The 21,874-nt window shown below is 37.5% G+C and overlaps 1 protein-coding gene across 2 annotated transcripts in view; it reads right to left on the reverse strand.

Annotated features, from left to right (window-relative positions):
* SUPT3H (SPT3 homolog, SAGA and STAGA complex component) overlaps positions 1 to 21,874 on the reverse strand; it is a 539,392-nt gene that overhangs the window by 87,245 nt on the left and 430,273 nt on the right. For both annotated transcript variants that reach the window (XM_045498438.1, XM_045498437.1), the window contains exons 7-10: positions 18,613 to 18,688; positions 13,537 to 13,649; positions 12,147 to 12,254; positions 8,421 to 8,588 (exon numbers count right to left, since the gene is read on the reverse strand). In XM_045498438.1, coding sequence (XP_045354394.1) covers positions 8,421 to 8,588; positions 12,147 to 12,254; positions 13,537 to 13,649; positions 18,613 to 18,688 — 465 coding nt within the window. The remainder of the gene's footprint in view (positions 1 to 8,420; positions 8,589 to 12,146; positions 12,255 to 13,536; positions 13,650 to 18,612; positions 18,689 to 21,874) is intronic.

The raw sequence follows: 21,874 nt of genomic DNA on the forward strand, positions 1-21,874 counted from the left end.
CTCTAGAGTCTCTTTCTCAACTTCATTCCAACAATGCCCTAAATAACATAGCTGTTGTGCCCGCAATCACGCAAATTGTTGTCTTAACCCTTCATTTGGCACTGATATAGAAGTACACAGGATTTTTTTTGAATGTTTTCTTGATTCTAATTTCAAATACTTTGTGACAGTTGGAATATATTAGAATAAATGCAATTAGTAGGTATCTGATAAGGGTAAAGACTCTTCTGTGAGTCCACTGGGCCCCAGAAGATGAATATGACTAATACAGACTCATTAAAGGTTGAGGCATTCTATCTATTTGTGGAAATCAATGCTATTTGTGGAAATCAATGCAAATATTTAGCTGGATTTGGAATTTAGAGCTAAGTTTTGCAGTGGAAATACAAAAGAGAGAAATCAAGAGGGTCAATATTCTGCATAGTAAGTAGGATGGAAAGTTCCTCTACGGGATCTCCTTTCTCCCCCCAACTTGGATTTATGTTTCATTTCTTTCCTCCATGGCCAATGTATGATTCTACTTTTCCTTACTTTTCCAAATAAATTTGGTTTTAGTCAAAACCATGGGACATTTGGTCAAAATCTCTCAGAACCTCTGGCATGGCAATCAAATAGGATTTCAGAACACTGAAGGAAACATAAGCTAGAAACTAATGGTTGAAGTGTGATCTTCACTAAAAACACGAAGCTAACTTATATAAAAAACAAAAATATTCACTTTTGTGAAAAATGTCATCAGATTTCCAATTTGCCCATTTCCGATTTATCTATAATTAAGTAACCGCAAACAGCAGGAAGTTACCATGTGCACATTTCTACACTTTCTTGACTTGCCCACTGAGTTCTTTGGAAGGGAACCTTTAAATCTAAAATGATAGATTTTGGAAATCTCTTCACATTTCTGTCAACATCCAGGACTTCACTAAGGTATTTGTAATCTGTTCAAATTCAAAATTCATACCAAGTTGAGAATTTTTAATTTAGCAGTGGCTCTACCCTTTTTGTAGTATTCTTCATAATTGTTTCAGAAGAATAAGCATTACACTTATATATTTGTCATTTAATTTTTAAAACTCTTCTATTTGGGGGCACCTGGGTGGCTCAGTTGACTGAGCATCTGACTTTGGCTCAGGTCATGATCTCACAGTTCGTGAGTTCAAGCCCCATATTGGGCTATCTGCTGTCAGCATGAACCTGCTTTGGATCCTCTGTCCCCCTCTCTCTCTGCCCCTGCCCAGTTCATGCTCTCTCTTTCAAAAATAAATAAACGTAAAAAAAAAAAAAAAAAAAAAACAAACATCTTCTATCTGCTATGATCACATTTAAAGAGTGCTAGATTTATTTATCAATTCATCTCTCCCATTCGGATTGTGCCAACACTTTAGGATATTCTTTATTTTTAAAATTTCAAGGATAAAGCCTACATATTTGACAACGTAAGGAGTCCTGTTGTGTAACGAGTGCTGAAATCTTCACCAAGATAAATCATTTATCTCCTTGAGAAAAGCTCTTGGTAAAGTTCTTCCTCATATGTCAGGTCCTCCTCCTCTTGGCTGCATTCATACCATTCCGGTATTCTTCCACTGCATCTTCACTTATGTCTCTTCATCCAAAAGCTGATGCGGGGAACTGGAGGCTGAAGTATCATATGGAATCCCACATATTCCTGGATTGGAGCACTGTCTCTCCGCTTGTCCTTGCTGGCTTATGTTGAATAAAGTCTCTCCACAGTTTGAACTCGCAACTGTGGTCCAAGGAAGCTACACTGAACTTGTATTGCTGCTGGATCTCAAACAAATATCTGTGCCTGTCTTGACTTTTAAAAAAATGGTCAGCAAGTTAAATCATCCTATCCTTTCTTGGCCTTTCCCTTGCCAGGGAAGTCCAATTTTAAGAAGGACCTGGAATCTCAGATAATGGCCACTTATTCTTTCCACATCCAGAATGATGGACTAGATCTTTTGTTAAACTTGAAATATTGGTTCTTACAGAGGAGGAGCACATATTTCAGATGAGAGCAAAACAAAAAGTTAGTACTACTATTACTGGTATTTTTATTACTCACTGACCTCAAAGGTTGATTTATAATCTGACTGGCCAGGTATGTGTCTTCCTTTTATTCACTGCTGGACACGTAGCTTTCCCAGAGCTTTGTGCTTATGGAGGGTTCTTTTCAGATGAAGGTGGGCCATTCTCTGGCCAAAGATTACAGTATATAATATAGTTAGTTTTAATAGTTGATTTTCTCATTTCAAAGTTTAATTGAGATGTTTATTGTTAAAACTGTAGTTCTATGTAACTAGAAAAATCTTTTCTTTAAGGAAATCAAAACTAGAAAAGGTACTTGAAGAGAAGATGAGAGTATCACTAGATTTAAGGATTCATACATTATTAAATCTGGAAGCAATGCAAGATGCCATCTGTTCTAAACTTCCCCAACTCCTACCCCATTTTATAGATGAGAAAGTGAGGATAAGGGACATGGCCAAGATTATAGTGACAGTACCACTGTATGGCTATACATTGACTCTCTTGGCTTCTAGGACACATGGCTAATACATATAGGCTGTATTATTTTATGTAGAATGAGTTGTACCATCTTACCACCATAGCTGAAGTTTCCCAGGACTAAAAATGAAAACACAGCAAGAGTCTGAATGTAGAAAGATGTGGATGAGTAAACAGAGAAATAATTAATAGCTTTAAAGTGGGAAATTATTCTGATGTCACTGATTTTCGATTTAGGAGAATTCAGATATGGACTAATCTAATACTTTACTCAGGAAACCTTTTCTATAAAACAACTCTAAGGTGATAGCTTTCAACAAGATTTGGAGAGGAGTATTTAAATATTTAAGAGAAAAAAAGAATTCTTCAGAAGTTTTAGAAATTCTTGAAATTTTTATGTATGTGTGCATAATTATCTCAAATGAATTACAACTTCTTACATACTTAATAAAGTAAGTCCACTGAAGAGGTCTTTTAGGTAACATTTTGTTGTCCTAATTTCAGTTACTGAGTGAGCTGGAGCTCTATAGCTAAAATTCTTTAAAACTACTTTATAATACAGAAGTTCCTTATAGTTCAAATTTTCCCTTAATAAATAAGCACTGAGCTCTGTTGTTTTGTAAATGGAAGAGGAAACGAGATATGAGACTAAAACTTAAATTTGCTTACTATCATTATAAAATTATATCTTGGCATGGTTCCATTACTTGTTATGGCAAATGGTTCTTATTGTAGCAACTGAGTTTTACTTATTTATTTAAAAAAATTTTTTTAAATGTATTTATTTATTTTTGATAGAGAGAGAGAGAGAGAGAGAGACAGAGCATGAGTGGGAGAGGGGCAGAGAGAGAGAGGGGGACACAGAATCGGAAGCAGGTTCCAGGCTCTGAGCTGTCAGCATAGAGCCCAATGTGGGGCTCCAACTCACAACTGTGAGATCATGACCTGAGCCAAAGTCGGACACTTAACCGACTGAGCCACCCAGGCACCCTGTCAACTGAGTTTTAGAAAGGAGTATCAACTTTAAACAAATTATGAAAAACAAGAACATGAAAGCAATAGAGACTGATCGAAACCAGACAGAAATTGGAAAGGGAGTGCCTATATTTAGAAGAAGAGAAGAACAGTGGCTTCAGTTTCCTGTTTTCACTGTTTTAGTATAAGGGTGGGCTCCAGTCAGTATAGGGGGCACATGACCTTAGAGACTTTAAGAAATATAGGCCAGAATTCAGGGCACCCACAGCAGGTGTGAAGTGAGGAAGGAAATACCAAAAATGGGCAAAATCAAAGAAGGTTAGTCCCAAATTCCATGTACAAACTTTCCCAAATCGATTTCTCTGTGGTACCAAAGCCAAGAAACCCAGTTAAAATGACATGAACCGAGGAGAGATTCCAGCTGCTGCCATTGAAGAGGAGTCTGAGTTTCAAGTTTAGAGCTCAGTGTAGAACAGTAAATTGTCTGCTTAACACACATGCACACAATCACCACCACTATCAACACCAAGAACTCTTCATATGTAAGAGTTCACATATATAAGAGAACACAAAATTTCTACAATATATTACCTATGATATTACCAGGATATAACTGAAAATTACTAGACATGCAACAATGTAAGAAATTGCCTGAGATGAACACACTGAGAGAGGAGGCATTATTTTGGTCTCCACTGAGCCTAAGTATCACAGAAAGCATGACTTATACTCAATGGAGATGAAAATAAGCCATATTAATTGATCAAAGAAGGATTTTAAAGCAGCTATTATAACTATGTTCAAGAAGATAAGGAAAATAAACTTGTAATAAATGACAAATAAACTAGATGCACAACAACTAAAAAGAAATCACGTGGAAATTATAAAGCAATTAAATAGAATATCACAAATAAAAAATTACTGGATGGGTATAACAGACTGGAGCTGATAGAAGAGTCTGGAACATAAAGAAATATCAAAGAATTTATCCAACCTGAAGAAAGAGAAAAGACTGAGAGAACGGTTAAACAGGTACCTGTGGAACAATATCAAAGTAACTATCAAATATGTACCTGGAGTCTCAGAAGTAGAGGAGAGACAGTGAATTGAAGCATAAAAAAATATCTGAAGAAGTAACTGCTGAAAATTTCCCCAAATACTTAAAGGCATAAACCAATAGTCAAGAAGCTCAGTGAACCCTAAGCAGGATAAATACAAAGAAAACCATGTTTGTAGATATCACGGTCAAACTGCTGAAAACTAAAAATAAAGATATAATCCCAAAACCATCCAGAGAAACAGAACACATTACAAACACAGAAACAATAATACAAACTACTGACATATGATTGAAACAATGGATGCCAGAAAATAGTGGAATGATATCATTAAAGTAGTGAAATAAAATTGCCAACCCAGAATTCTATATCCAGTGAAAATATCTTCTAGAAATGAAAGAAAAGATATTTTCAGAAATATGAAAACTAAGAGAAACCATCACCAGCTAAACTGCACTGTAACAAATGCTAAAATAAAATTTAGTAGAACAAAAGAGGAAAATAATACCATAAGGAAATCTGAACATAAAAAAATAGTAAATGTTAAATGGAAATGGTGAATGTTAAAGTCTATTTTTTCTCTTAGTTTCATTAAAATACATTTGATTATTTAAGGTAAAAATAGTATTATGGTTTATAACATAAGAAGATGTAAGATGTATCACAACTATAGCGTAATGGACAAGAGTAAAGTACATGCGTCTTACAAATATGAGTCTCATATTTTATGTAAGCAGTACAATAACTCCAAGTACACTGAAAATTTAAGGATATATTGTAATCCTTAGCATAACCACTGAAAAAATAATGCAAAGAGGTATCACTAAGAAACCAGTAGATAAACTGAATTTCTTAAAGAGCACAGAACCCACAATAAGAAAAACTGAGAAACAAAAATAGAACAAGCAGAAAACAAATACCAAAATAGTTGACCTATATCGGATCATGTCAATAAATACACTGAATATCAGGGAATTAAAGACTATAATTAAAAGATATACTTTAGAAAGGAAAAAGAAGCAAGACCCAACTATTTGGTGTTTATAAGAGATGTGCTTTAAATATTAAAGGCACAGATACACTGAAAGAAAACTGACAGAAAAACATATCAATGTAAACCGTACAAGAAGGCTGGAATGGCTATAGTAATCAGATAAAATAGAACTCAGAGTGAATAATATTACCAGTGCTAAAAGGAAGATTTCATAAAGATACAGAGGTACGCCATCATCATGGATTATATGAGTTGGTACTGTTAAGACATTCATAACCCCAAGCTGATGGAAGTATTCGATCTGATCCCTTTCAAACCCCCACTAGGCTTTTTTGTCTTTTTCTTCCTCCCTTCCCCTCTTCTCCTTCCTTCCTTCCTTCCTTCCTTCCTTCCTTCCTTCTTTCCTTCCTTATTCCTTCCTTTAGGTAGACACTAAGATGTTGATTCTAAAATTTATATAGAAATGCAAAGGACACAGCATGTCCATAAAATTATGGCTGAAAGATAAAGTTTGAGGTCTCATACTACCCGCTATAAGACCTACTATAAAGCTACAGTAATCCAAGCAAATGGTACCAACAAAACAACTGACAAATCAGTCAGTGAAACAAATGAAATTCCAGAAATAAAGACTAGATATGTGGTCATTTGATTATTTCTTTCTTTATTTTTATTTGAGAGAGAGAGAGAGGTGAGAGAGAGAAAGAGCGTGAGCAGGGTGCAAGGACAGGGAGAGAGAGGAACTTAAGCAGGTTCCACACTCAGCACACATCCTGACATGGGCTTGATCGCACAACCTGGGGTCATGATCTGAGCTGAAATCAAGAGTTGGACGCTCAACTGAGCCACCCAGGTGTCAATGGTCATTTGATTTTCAGCGAAGCCACCAAAGCGATCTAATGGAAGAAAAGAGTCCTCAACAAAAAGTTTGGCAATAACCAGATATCCATATGTAAAAAAGTGAACTTGACCTCCAGTCATATAATACACAAAAGTTAATCTGATGATGATGAAATTGAAATGAAAGTGATACAGCTTTCAGAGGAAAACACTTATCGCCATGACTTGAGAGAAGTCAAAGGTTTCTTAGGATACAGAGAGCAATAAATGTGTGAGAAAACTGGATGAATGAGACTTCATCAGACGTTCAAAACGTCTGCTCATCAATATATACCATTAAGACAATGAATCGGTAAGGCATGAACTGAGAAAAAACATGTAGAAAAAACATTTGACATAGGATTATTACATAGGATATATATAAAGAACCCCTACAGATTGGTGATAAAAGACAACCTTCCCTCAAAATACTGTAGAAAAGATTTGAAGAGACTTTTCCCTTAGGAAGATACATGAATGGCCAGTCAGCACTTGAAAAAATGCTTAACATCATTTGTCATCAGGCAAGTGCTAACTCAAAGTAAAATGAGTCACTGTTGAATATCCAGTAGAATGGTTAAAAATAAAAACAATGATAACACCAAATGCTGATGAACATGTGAGGCATATACTGCAGGTGTAAGTATAAAATGATACAAATATTTTGGGAAAAAAAAGTCGTGGAGTTTCTTTCTTTCTTTTTTTTTAATATTTATTTTGAGAGAGAGCGAGAGAGTAGAGGAGGGACAGAGAGAGAGGGAGAGGGAGAGAGAGAATCCCGAGCAGGATCTGGCTGTCAGTGGGGCTCAAACCCACAAACCATGAGATCATCACCTGAACCGGAATGAAGGGTTGGATGCTTAACTGACTGAGCTACCCAGACGCCCCATTCTTAGAGTTTCTTTGAACACTGAACACATACATACTCTATGGCCTAGTACTTTAATTCCTAGCTATTTACCCAAGAGAAATAAAGGCATTTGCCTATAAAGACTTTCACGATAAAGCTCACGACAGGTTTATTTAGAATACCTCAATAAGTGGAAACAGCCTAGGTGTCCACCATAATCAGAATAAATACATTGATATATTCATACAAGGGCATATTACTCTAATAAAGAGGAATAAATTACACTTATACAGAAAAACAAACTTCAAAAATATCTGGAGTGAAAGACATTTCACTCAAAAGAGTTTACATCCTACATTTTTCTTATATGATGTTCCAGAACAGAAAAAACTGAGCTAGTATGAAAAAAATCAGGACAATGACTACCTTTCTAAGGATAGTGGCTGGTATTGACTGGGAAGAGGCATGCAGGAACTTTCTGAACTGATGATAATGTTTTATATCTTTGAGAGGGATTTACAAAACAACAGGTTACACATTTGCCCACATTCGTCAAAGGGTATACTTAAGAATTGAGTGGTTCACTGTGTGCTAAGTTTTACCTTAAAAAAAAAAAAAAAAAAAGAACCACAAAAAAATGTTACATAATGAAGTGTTAAGCCCTGAGGTGTACTAATGTCTGTAGCTTACTTGGCATTGTAGCTAAAAAAAAAAAAAAAAAAAAAAAAAGATGAACTGACAGATGAGCAAAGGAACAATTAGATGCATAGATATAATAAAAGTCAATATGTAGATAATACCTTAAGTATGGTAAAATGTTCCCTGTAGAATCTAGATGGCAGATACATGGTGTTAACTCTACAATTCCCTTAATATTTTTGTTACGTTTGAAAATTTTTCTAATAAAATATTAGAAAAAAATCGTTATCTTGCTTTATCCAGAAGAAATCTGTCACGAAAGTTTCAGTAGAAGTCATTAAGTATGGTCAAGCATAAATTGGTTGTTTCTAAAAATCTGAATGATGAGCAAAACAGAGAACATTTTCCAGATCTCTGAAACAAACTCAACAAGCCTTTCTCCGCTCTGCATCAGAAAAACAAAAACAAAAACAAACAAAAAAAAAAAAAAGGAAAAAGAAAAAAAATTATCACTGACCTTTTTTCTTTTCCTTTGCTTGGTTTTAGTCAAGTCTTGTCCAGCACTCCCATTCCCAAGGGATCCTGCTGTGGTTTTCCCTGAGTGCTGTGACCCAGATGATGGGGCTGTTGGTGTGGGAGGAGGTGTGGTCTCAGGAGATTCTGGGTAGGACTTCATGCTAGACCCCTGCCCAAAGAGATTTATTTGGTTTTGAAATCAAGTGACCAGGACTTCTACTGACATTCAATTTGGTTGAATACCTCCTGAATTCAATACTTCTTGAGGTTTACAAGTATCAAAACACAAGGTATGATTATCTAGTGCACAGAAATGGTGCCCTGTCTTGCCCCTGAGAGTCTAAATAGTCTAAATTTTTAATCTGTCTGATCAGCTTAATCTTAATCTGTCTACTACAGCTTCTGAAATTTCTGTTGATTCGGTCAGATAGAGAGATTTCTACTTGGAGGTTCTGTCAGCATGTCAGACTTACATGTCTCAAAAGGCACCTCTGAAGTCCCCCCCAAACCGGACGCTGTCCAGACATGATTTGTATCAGTGTGACCAGCCTTCTACCAGTGACTCAAACTCAGTGCCTGAGGGTCACTGTAGATACCTCTAGCTCCTTCCATTTCTAGTTCCTTCCTTCTTTCATAATATCCCTCATTTCTATCTGGTTTCTTTGGCCATGACTGCAGGTCTGTTCTCTCTTCCACGTGGAAGTGCTTCAAATGTTTGAGGACTGTCACTTTGCATAGCCTCCTTTCTTTTATAGGTCAAATTAGCTCACATTCCTTCAACCACTTATTTCAGGTTCTTTCACCTTTAGATATAACTCGCCTTTAGATATCCTCTACTGTGTCAATGTCCTTCCTATTGGATGGTACCTAAACACTGAAACTAAACACAAAAATTTCCTTATCAGTAACATCACAATATTAGCTCCTAAGAAATGTACAGGCCAATAAACGCCTAGAAGTTTTTTTTTCAGATATGGTATTATTAGTCCACATTTTCTTTATCTCACCACCTATACTAACCATACTATCTGCTGGCCTACACTTCTCCATATTTAAAAAAAATTAAGCTAAACTTTGTAAAATGTTTGGCTGAGATGCATGTATTGGTTTCAGAAATATTTCTTTGATTTGGCTGCCTAGGAACATTATCAAACAAGAAAGAATAAGGCTAATTTGGCATGAGTTGTTCTTAGGAAAAACAAGGTAACTCCTAGAGATCTCTGCTTGCTGTGCATAAACCATATGTTAGAAAAAAAACCTTAAAAATTAACTTCAATTCATATTAAAGATGCTAATCTGAGAACCCAAGCATAACTAGCTTGGTTCCTTATATGCCTAGTGTTCAAGAATGTCAGTCATTAAAATAGAATGTATTATGTATTAACTCCATGCCTTGAGAGCTTGATTCCAATCCAAAGCATGTAGCACCTCCATTTGGATCTTCCTAAAACACCCATTTGAACTCATCACCCTTTAGGAGCCAAGCACCCTTCAACTCTTCCTTAACTCTAAGAGCCTAAGGCTTAATTTTCTAATCTGACCTCCTCCACTTCCTCAATGAATCCTTTGCTTGAATATTTTAATCAGCTTTGTTTTTCCCTTCTACAATTATACCTATGCTGCCTCTGAGGCCTAGAATATTCTCCCCAGTTTTACCATCTTGTCAAAGTCCTATCTTCCCTCAACACCAGCTTCCTCTCTGAAGTCTTCTCTACAGTCAGGGATTGTTTCTACCTCCATGCTTCCTGTCTATGGCACTCATTTGGAAATTAGCATATGCAATCTCAAATTGTCTGTTTGCTTGTTCTTCATTTCCTTGTTTGTTTTACAGAACACAGATCATACCAGTCTTTGGGGTTCCCCTTTGTACCCAATTTGTTAAAAAGCCCTTTAAAGCAGGCCCTTGATGTTGGTTGCTCGTTTGTAACACTGATGAGGAAGAATCCTACTTTAGAGTGGCCATTCTCTGTGTTTTGTCAGGTAATAAAGGGCAGGAAGATTTCCAGTCCCTCTGAATGTTCATTTTGACCACCAGTCACACAGGAGGAGGGGTGTCTGGACGGCCAGGGAAACGCTTGAGGCTTTGCTAACATATTTAGTCAGGATGCTTTCCGACACTCACGCTCCCGCCTCCCAGAGAGCCCGGGAAACCGAGCACACACAGGCCATTTTTCTTAACTACTGGGTAGCTGGGAGCAGCAGCTGTGGTTGCTGAGTGGTTGCCCAGGGCAGCTTGGCCACCCTGGAGAACCAAGAAAGAAGGGAAATAAAGAGTTTTCCTAGCCATGCAAGCAATCCCTTGAACGTTAAGGGAAAACTAGGCTTGTTATGTTCACTGTAAATTTCTTCAATTAGAAATGTTACAACAAATTTGTCTGATGTTAATGAAAAGCATACTTATACACATATTCATAAAGTGAACGTGTACCAAAGATATTTTTAAAGGGTGTTCTTTGACATCGTAATTTGGGTTTGTAACGTAAAGAAAACAAAGTGTTTAATCAACTGAGTAAGCTTTAGGGACTTTTAAAGTATGATGACTGATAATGATGTATGATCTTTTCTAAGGAGAAAAAAAAAAAGGATTTGTAACGGGCAAAAACACTTTAATTTCTACTTGGATTCCAAGCCAATCTGATCCTCCAAGGGGAATAAAAAGATGTCAATCTTCTGACGGATAATAAGATATATAGGCATATATATTTATATATTTTCTAAGCATCCAAGAGCAGAGATGCTTAAACTTAGGGTCCGTAGGGTTCACAGATCCCTTAGATCCACAGAATGGTTTCAGAGGGTCTTTGAACACCCTGAATTGTACACAAAATTTGTGAATATGTTTACTGAGACAGGGTTTATAGTTTTTGCCAAATTCTCAAAGGGGCTTAGCCATTTTCAGGTTATACATTTCACCCAACTTGATCCAAAGCTCACTTCACAACTATACATGTAGATGTTAACCTAACCTCTTGCTGCCTTCTATACGGTTATTAGATTGAATTATATGAAATTGCTGTTTGTGCTAGTAAAAAAAAGTTATATATTAGCAAATCCATTCAATAGATAATATCACATTTCTGGTTTGCAGGTATATGCTGCTTACAGAGAATCTTCATACTAAGAATGGTACACAGTTACTGCACAATGTCTTAAAGTCTGGCAAGATTTTATAGTCCCCTAAGTGGGGGTCCCAGCCGCATAAACTGGATATGAAAGGATGTGATCCTCACATGACAAGGGCCAATCTGAACACAGAGAATAGGTGGAGCCATGCTTCTTTAAATCATGTTTAGAGGTGGATCAATAACTGGGAAGTAAAATTATCAATAAACGTTGGGAATTATTAGGACACGAATAATAGTGATCGTCTCATTTCTGAGGCGCAAAGAAATAAAGAACTATTCTCAACATTGTTCAAAGGCCCAAACCGGTTGTTCACCTCCCATGGAAACGAGGTGAGGTCTACAACTATCCCTCTTTCACTGCAGGGCTAGGGAAGCTAGATAAGGCAAGAAAAAGGTGAGCAAATAATTGTATTAAGTGGCTTGTTAGGGTCTGGAACATAGTAGGAACTCAGAAAATCTCTGTTTGAAAGTTGAGTGTGTTCAGATTCCTGACTGAAGGCTATACATTCCTACATTGTCTTTTCCAAAGAATTACTACGGTAAACACCAGGCATGAGAAAAATCCACAGATGTGTCAAAGACAGATTTTTTTTGCTACTCACCTCAGCAGAGTTGTGATACTGAATGAAGGTTGCAGAAATGGCATGGCTGAAGGGGTCTCCTGCCTTGGTTACCATGTCCTGCCTCACAAGAAGAGCCAGGTCCACTAACTAGATCAGAGTAATGAGAAGAAGTCACATCACTGGAAAGAACCACCAATGTCAATGCAGTGGCGAAACTAAAAGCAATCCATTCCAAATGTTACTGATCATACGGTGAGCCTAAAAATCAGTATTGTGCACATGAGCATATGCTTTCATTGACTGGAAAATGGACCTATCCATGAATAGAAACACCATAAGAAACTCTTAAAAACTGATAATAAACTGAGGGTTGATGGAGGGTGGGAGGGAGGGAAGGGTGGGTGATGGGCATTGAGGAGGGCGTCTGTTGGGATGAGCACTGGGTGTTGTATGGAAACCAATTTGACAATAAATTTCATATTAGAAAAATGAAATGAATAAACTGGTTAGATATGCTATATTCTAAACTGTGCTTTTATTCTATCAAGAGTACGGATGATTTTTATCCAGTAAAACATAAATGCAATTTAATGCAGCAGGCCGAATTTATTGAATAAACATGTGCTATTGAAAAAAAAAAAGAAACAATATATTCTGACTTTCTAGGGGAGTAGTTCTCAGATTGTATTTAATCATCACTAGGGGAAGCTTTTTAAAATAGAGATTTCTGGGCTCTAGATACCGAGATTCGAATTTGGTTACGTTTTATTTTCTTTTATTAGTTTCTTTTATTTTTTAAAGTTTATTTATTTATTTTGACGGATTGAAGAGGAGCAGAAAGAGAGGAAGACAGAGAGAATTCCAAGCAGGCTCCGCACTGTCAGCACAGAGCCCGACGCGGGGCTCCATCCCACGAACCATGAGATCATGACCTGAGCCGAAATCAAGAGTTGGATGCTTCGACTGAGCCTCCAGGGCGCCCCTCTGGGTTAACATTTTAAACAAGCAGCCAGGAGAGGCTGATGCTTGTGGTCAAAGGACCATGCTCTGATTCTGGACTCAGGTTTTGGTAAGCACTCAGTAGACTGTACATAACTAGAAAGGTATTTCTCAAAGCTCAAACATAATCTCTAAACAAGGTAGATGTGTCCTTAGAATTCAAGGTTGAGAAAAAGTATGCAGGGATACACAACTTCGGGTTAGGATCAAGTTGTAACAAACAGCCACTTTTACCCTAACACCCACCAGAGTTGAGGATACAGAGAAACATTAACTGAAGGAAATTTCAGAAAATGGCAAGATTGCCATAGGATACAACTCATGGCTGTTCTCATTCCTGGAAGAGTAGCGGTAGAGGACCTGATCATGGACAGGGATTAGGAGAAAGCAGTCATGAATGGCCTGCTAGGACAGATATTATAATTCTTACCTGTGCCACAGTTTCATATGCTAAATATGCTAAAATTTCCATGGCGACAACATTGGGTTTTATCTCCATACTGCTGCAGTCCAACCAGTCTCGAAATTTGGAGGCTTTTTTGGCTAGCCATCAAAAAAATAAATATCGAAAATTTAATTTTTAAAGCGTTTTAATACTTCATGTTACCATCACAAAATGGAAATTACATTTGAAAAATAACGCATCTAAAACGCTATGTTTTCGAAGCCCTAATGATAGTGTCGGGATATTCAAGCCCCGAGAAATTCCTCATGCATTTGGGTCTTTGCATTTTGTATCCGTGCTACATAACATAGTACACGAGATGACTTAATGTTCAGACCTTCTCACAGTGTCAGAGTAAGTCACCGTTGGCCATAGCTCATGTATTAACAATAGTCAAAGGGGTCGCTTGATTGTAACTTTAATTTATGCTTGTGGAAAGAAATTCCTGCAAGAAAGAACCTGTGATTAAAAAAAAAGAAAACGGGAACGTACAGAAATTGTATTTGCGATACATTTCAAAATGTGTCTATTACTGGAACAGGCTCAAAGTCACAAATTCAGAATAAAATAGAAAAAGTTTATGCCTGCAGTTACAGCATAAAATGGAAAAAGTTTATGCCTGCAGATGTCCAAATTCTTAAGCCTGACTTTCCGAACCTCCAGACTGATTTCAGCCTGTCTTTATACCAGTGCCTACTGAAATGCCGCCTGGCCTCAAGTCAACCCTCTCTCTGTGCACCCCGGCTCCTTTCCCTCTGTGGAATGGCATCCCGCCTCTCTTCTTCACTCACACGGATGCTGCCTGCACTGTGTACTTCCCCACACAGTCATTTACTGAACACTTATATCATCAGATACCCTTTCATGTCCGCTTATCATTTCTGAAACTGTATCAGAAGATTTTTTGCAGGCAAACACCACGCATCAGGTCTCTCTCTCTGCATCCCTAACGGTACCAAGTGCATGAGGAACCTTCCGGTAAAGATCTCTAAACTGCCACAGTGCGAGGCAGAGTCTAACCTGACATAGGGCCTTTATTAGATATTACTAATTTAACCAGTAATCAACAGGGAAGAGAGTGATGGTAAAGAAATCTGTGCCGATTATTCTTTTGGTTAATCTGGTCCCACGGGTCTATTAAAACCCTTAACGGTCACTCAAAGCATGATGTTTGGATCCTTACAGATACAGGCTTCATGAATTCCACATACAGAAGAGTTTTCTTGTAAATAAATCACAGAAGACATGAAGTCTTGCTATCGAAGTGTATATCCAAAGCTGTCAACTGTGGCAGAATTATGATAATCCCCTCAAAACTATCTCCCCAAAGTAACCAATCTTCCACCTACTCTCTGACATGCAACATTCCATCTAACTAGCGAGCTGCAATAGCTCCCAAACACTTGTGTAACATCTGTGGAATACTTCTGAAGTTCAAGTTAACAGGCAGCAATTTGGCAAAATCAATAAAAGGTACCATATTCACTTCTCCCTTTGACAGGTTGTTAGGAACACAGAAACAGGTATTTTGTGACTATGCTCTAAGCGATTTAAGAGAGGGAAGGGATAATTCCCAGTATTCCATCAGATCTGTCCACCCAAGCAACAGAATTGGTGGCTTCCTCACTAGATTTTAAGCCCTGAGAATGCAGGGATAAGGACCATGTGTCCACCCTGTATCCCCAGCACCTAGAATACGAATAGTGCCTGGCATCAGCAGACTCAAAACAAATATTTCTAGATAAAAACTGAATGAACAAATGAGTGAAAGATGATACTTCTTTAAAGGGTAGGGTCTCAACTTTTCCATGTCCAAAAGGTGCACAGAGGTCCCATAAAACCACTGTGGGTTACTGCTATTCCAACAACAGGTGAAGATTCCCTGAGAGAATTCCCTCCCTGTCAGCTGCAGAAGGATGGCTTCAGCGACAGACCTTCCCAGGCTATTGCTGGGAAATACCAGCAAAGGAGGCACAGATACCCCCAGTCATGACAGTTTTTTTTCCATCGAGAGGTGGGGGGCACCAGAATGAATGAGTTCCTTCACCTTTACTCCTCTTCTCAATGTATCAGGAGAAAGGGTAATCATGGAAATTGATCAACAATTTCAACAGAATCCTGAACACAGGTCAGAAGTTCCTAGGATTATCAGTCTTCTGTGCTGGAATTAAAATAACTTCATACGGGGAATTTAAGATTAGTTAATTCTCATACACATTTTTATCTTTCTCATCATCGATCACTAGAAAAATTCAAGTTTCTCTCAATATCCCATTCTTGCATCCCTGCATACTATCTCATTTCTACCCCAACCGTCTCCCAGTCTTGCCATTCTGATCCTTCCCTTAGTGCCCCCTCTAATGCTCATTCCACTCTGAAGAAGTTCTTCTGTGACTTCAATCTCTTCAAAATTACTGCTACTTAGATTAATTGAAAATAATCCTCCTCAGAAGGCCTGGTCCTCCCTGGAATCTTCTGTAGTAGAGATTCCTTCTTTCTTTCCTCCTGTACATATATACTGATCAGCCATGGACTGCCAGCCTCTTCATTTCCCCATATACCAGAGCGCTGGGAGGTCAGACCTTCATTCTCTTAGTTTCTCCCACAGGGAAAACACAGGACAAGTGGACAGAGACTTCTTACCAACAATGGAGGCTAAAAGACAATGCTATCCTGTTTTAACAAACAACTACTAGCCCACAATTTCCTACCCGACTAAACTACCACTTAAGTATGGGGGCAAAATAAAGCATTTTTAAGACAAAAATGAGTGCTTTAAGCTCTCACAGAGCCTTGGGAAAAACAAAATTAGGCTGAGAAGGAATGTTTACTAATGATCAACTTAAAAAATTTAAGTCCAGGATGCATGTTAAAAAATTAAGGATAGCAACTAGGATAATAGAAAGAGAGAATACACTATACAAACTGTTTGAGGAAACATGGAGTGAAGAAAATCTAATTAATCTGACAGAACAATGAAAAGGAGAAGGAAAAGCAAAATAAAAAAGTAAATTTAAAGCACAAAGACAGCATATATAAACCCAACAGTGTAAGTAATTAAACACAACAGAAGTTAAAATCAGCAATTAAAATACAAGGAGACTCTCAGATTGACTAAAAAGAAAATCTACGTTATTTGTTTACAAAATTCACATATGAAACAAAAGGTTGAAAGGAAAGGCTTGCAAAAAGATTTATCAATTTAAAACTAAATTTAAGCTTTGTGAACTAACGTTCATATCAGATGTTAAGACTCTAAGGGAAAGGACTATCTAACTTACATAAATATAAAAACCAAAGTGTTGGTGAATTTGATCAGTATCCCAATTCTGCAACTTACCTTCAGCCTAAAAAGTTAGGCTTGTTAATTTAAAAATGCATCAGTAGTCCCAATCAGTGAATGCCAAGATCAAATATTTAAGAAGACACATACAGCCGGATCACAATTCCTATATCCTGGTAATTTATCAGAAGGGTACAAATGAAAAAAGCCTACCATTCTGACCAGTGTGGGTATTAGTTCTAAATGTGCCGACCCACCTGGACTAAGCATTCCCAACCACAGCACTCTGGCATATAAAACAGAGTCTTCCACTAAGGTTTCATAATGAAGCACCTATGGGCATCATATGAAGAAATATTTTTAAATGCCCAAATCCATCTTCTTTAAAAAAATTAAGCATAATATTATGTCTAAGCTATAAGTATATTCTATAGGGAGGGAAAATATTCATTATTACTGAGTTACAAACAAAAAACTGGGTTGTTAAATGTCCGATTTCCAAACAGAAGATGTATTAGGACGCTCCAGTGGCTATCTGTTTTAGTGTGAAATAGCACATCTGTTCCTTTAAGTGAATTAAATTTAAAATATGATTTTAAAAAAATAGTTCAATAGCACTAAACGTTACTTTATAAACTGGAGATTTATACTTATAAAAGACTTGAGTGCCATTTTTAAACCTAAAAATTACAATACAAAAACCTCTCATTTGCTGAAATTGCCATGATCTGAAGTGTCATTTACTTAATGCTTCACAGATGTAGGATGCCAAACTGTTAGTCAGACTGCAAAGTATATTTAGTTAGGACAAAAAAGCTCCCAAAACATGTTTTCCTATATTTTACTGACATTTACATGGGACACTGTTGGAAATGTGTCATTTATTTGTACTTGATGATCTAGAAATGAAGCTCTCATTTTCTTTTTTCAAATCAAATGCATTGTTATTATGACCACAGAACAGTTTTTCCATTTAAAGACACCATTGTGTCTATAATCCCTCAGACCAGGGTCATGTGCTCTTCTGTCAGATTTTTAACCGGACTTTTCATCACACTTACTCTTTGACCTTTCCCCCGAGAGTCTTAGTCATGGAACTGTTGTGGTGAGGATGTCTGCTGCACAATTGAGCCCGCTATGTATCACGAGCCTTTCTGTACTTTTAGTAAGCTTGTGTGCAATGACGGGACAGTACTTAATTTATCACTAGGTTATTAGTGTTACAAGAGCATGGACTAATGAATTTGGCTCACACTGAATGCCTGTTACAGCAGGGGGTTACACACAAAAATGGAAGAGACTATTGATACGTTCCTTTGGGGTAATAAGAGTATGCATAAATAAATGGAAAGCCTGGTATTTATTAATATTGGGGGCTCTTAAATGTCATGACTGTGCTACTCCAGTCCATTGTGGGTCAAGTACAATCAGCAATACTAGTGTAAATATGACTAAGAAACTGGAAACGAAATTAAAGTGGGAACGTTAAAGAAAATGGAATTTTTCTGACTAAAAGTAATGTGAATAATTAACATGGCTCTCTGTATATTACCAGCACCCTTTAAAACCTCTTAAGACTATTAATTACAAAATAGTAGAGTGGGGTAAAATCTTTTATAGACTCCCCTACAATGCAGGGGTTGTTTCTGTAATAGTTATAACTATGCATATATTAAATTCACCAATTTCTAAGGAACGGAGATTGCGTCATACTTTAGTATATCTGTAGCACATAATCTCTTAAACATATAATGAAGCAAAATTAAACATTTACTTACAGAAACTTAATTGTCGACTTTCACAGAATTCTGCATATTGAGCTGAATCCATAATTCGAGTTTGCCTTTCTGCTCTCTAACAGATAAAGAGACACACAAACAATGTTTCAGGGCAAGTAGACCACTGTCTATGTTTTCTTGGCTAAAACGCAGACATGAAATTCCATTTTTCTTTCTTGACTTTAAGTAAACAGTTTAGTACTACCATAAATATCATGATACATAAAATTATGTTAACTGTAGTTTTGAAGCCTTGTGTCTTTTGGAAGTTTAAAATACCATTTTCTTCTCCTCTGTTATTGTCATTATAGCCGAAGGAAAAAACCCTAAAGAATCTTACTTCTTAGATTGTGTACTTCTAACTTTTCTTAATCACCATCCATCTAAGGAAAAACCGTGAGAAGATGATAACAAATCAAACAGAAAAACTGTTAATCATTATTGCCCAACTATTGCCATAGAGCTGGGGATTTGCAATGTTAAAATTGGAGTCAATGAATGGAATCCATATAGTTTCCCTCAGAACACAGAGCCAGAGCTAACAAATCCATATTTTAAACTGCAAAGAAAATAAAGAAAAAGGTAAACACAACACAAAACCTTTAATCTGAGTCCAGGTATGATTCACAGTTTGGTAGAGTTTCATTCGTGGGTTTTTGATTCAGTATAGCAGATGTTTGCTGCTTCATTGTCCCACAAGAGGTAGGATAATTATAATTCACCCATAGTTCGGTGGGAAAGAATATGACCGCTTCCGCTTCCTTGGCAAGGGAAGCATTTTGAAATGAGACAGGCTGGTACTTCTTGGAATGAGATTCTGGCCAGTAAAGGAAAAAAATTCCCTGAGATTTTAATTTTTTTCTGCTTTGGAAGGGCTCTCAGCAAGTTTTCTTTATCACAGTTGGGAGTACATAAGTACCACTGCTAACCTCTGGATGTTTTTATATATTTTTTTAAACTGAAATTATTGTTTTTTCATTTTGTTTGATTTGGGTAGTGGTCAACTGAATTCTGATGATGTATCTGTTGATGGAACGAATAATCGTGTACTAATGCTGCTCCATGCAGAAAAGACAGATGGGGTGGTGGGAGTTAAGGTAAAATTCACCAGCTCCTGTGGTTCTAAGACCACTGACTTTTTTCCCCTTTGCTTCTCTTTTTCTTTTCTTTCCCTCTCTTCTTTCCTTCCTAATCTCTCCTGACCCCATATATACAAACACATATACGTGCTGACATAAACCCAGACTTCTTTATTTACCCTCTAGGTTCAAGTATCCTTTTTGAACATGTATTAATAAATAGCATGCACACATTATGTATATTATGTGCAGTGCATATCTGAAACATTATGTTTCCTTAAGGATGTATTATTGGGTGAATTTTTCAATACTTAGAAGTATTTTTTGATATGTGAATGCATGATTTGATTTTGTCCTTTTTAGCGTACCTGACACATGACTCAGTGAACGTGTGCTAATGGACAGTAGGAAATAAGGGAGAATTTTGAATATAAGGTGTTTATTAAAAAAAAGGTTCTAAGGCATAACGCTGTCAGTGTCTGACTATACATTTGTATTTCTAGCTCCGAGAGAATTTCTGACCATGACAATTAAACAATGAAACCTCCGTGAAATGAACAAATGCTACCATTTTAGCCTACGATCAGGGCAAATGACCATCATCGCCATGATGTGGCTAGTCCTTGATTATCTACGCATTCCTGTATGTCTTCTCTGCTGCTCTCCAGCTAGGCAGCTTCATCCACCCAACACATGCTAAACAGAAAGGACTTAGATAAATAATGGAAAAAGAAAATTCCTAATGGGATTCTTAACACTAATTTTTCTTCCACCGAGCTGGACAATCAAGATTTGGTTTCTCTATAGATGTTTGTGTGGTTGATCATCAAGCATCTGAATATGTATGCCTGGAAACGGACGTTAGGAACACTCATCCTAAGGGGCTCAGGCTTCCAGAGTTGTGGGCTTTAATCAAGCCAGGCATTTGATGTAAGATCCCGAGCTACATTTAAAAGACACTGGAGGACTTCCAATTATTACAGCTAGCGTCGATGCCTTTCGGACACCTGATTCACTGTCTATTGTCTTTTCTTCATCAAGTATCTTAAGTTTGCTTTCAATTCCTCTAGCACTGAAGCTTTAGAGCCCCATGAAGCTGGCCCTTGGCCGTGAGCAGGAAGCCGCCGACCAAGTGCCCAGCATACAGCACACGCTCAGGAAAGAGCAGCTGACTTAGCAGCAAAGATGCACAGGCACTACAAAACCATGGCATATCAGAGCTGGAGGATGACTTCAAGTTCACCTTGTTCAAACCCCCTCATCTTAAAGAGAAGGAAATTGAGGCTCAGAGAGAAGTGATTTGTCAAAGGTCATCAAGTTAGTACTGCAGGCCTGGACTGCCAATTCCGGAACCAGCCTATTTTCATTATAAGAAGTTGTCTCCAACCTACAGTAATGGTGTTACTCCAATATTTTTCTTTGGAATCCTCTGAAGTCTATACATTCCCTTACTAACCCATATCATGTGGCCACCATTAGTAATGTGCTCAAAGTGCTCATGCCCAAATACAATTAAATAAGGTCCTGGGTCAGCAAAGAAGGCATAACCTGGGGATAATCAAGTGCAGAGTGTTCAAACTGTAATGAACCTGATAGTGCACAGGTGTGCTGCAAACACATCACAGGTGTGCAGACATCCTGTTTTCCCCTCAACCTTCTAAATGTGCAGGGGGCTGAGGCAGCAGAACCCCCAGGCCGGTATCTGGTTGTAAGCTGCCTTGTCCATTTACCGCAGTGTGGCATAAAACGATCACTTTCTACGTGTGCCGTGACACGAAAGAGGGTGGGAAGCAGTTGTACTAAAACCAATGAATGTCCTTGAATGTTACGTGACACAGCGCATGTGTGCTATTCACAGAATGGTCAAGTGAGCTCAAAATGAAATCAGAGACACCAACTGGCAGTCCAGGATGCTGAGGATGATTCAGCTATGCTCATCACGCTAATTTTCGTCTACTCCTCTCTCTTCCCCATGAGTTATTTCAAATAAACCGAAAGAAAGGGACAAATGTGGCCTTATAAAAGGGCCCAAATCTCTCACACCTGATTATATTATCTCTGGTCTATACACTGTCACCTTAAAATCAGGAAAGGTGGTAAATATCTAACCCTCATAGACTCTGGGTTCTTTAAAGATAGTTAACTATGTTTTACTTCTCTAATCTCAGCATTGGTCAGTGCTT

This window comes from Leopardus geoffroyi, chromosome B2 (genome assembly GCF_018350155.1).
Source record: "Leopardus geoffroyi isolate Oge1 chromosome B2, O.geoffroyi_Oge1_pat1.0, whole genome shotgun sequence".
In the NCBI taxonomy this organism is placed as follows: domain Eukaryota; kingdom Metazoa; phylum Chordata; class Mammalia; order Carnivora; family Felidae; genus Leopardus; species Leopardus geoffroyi.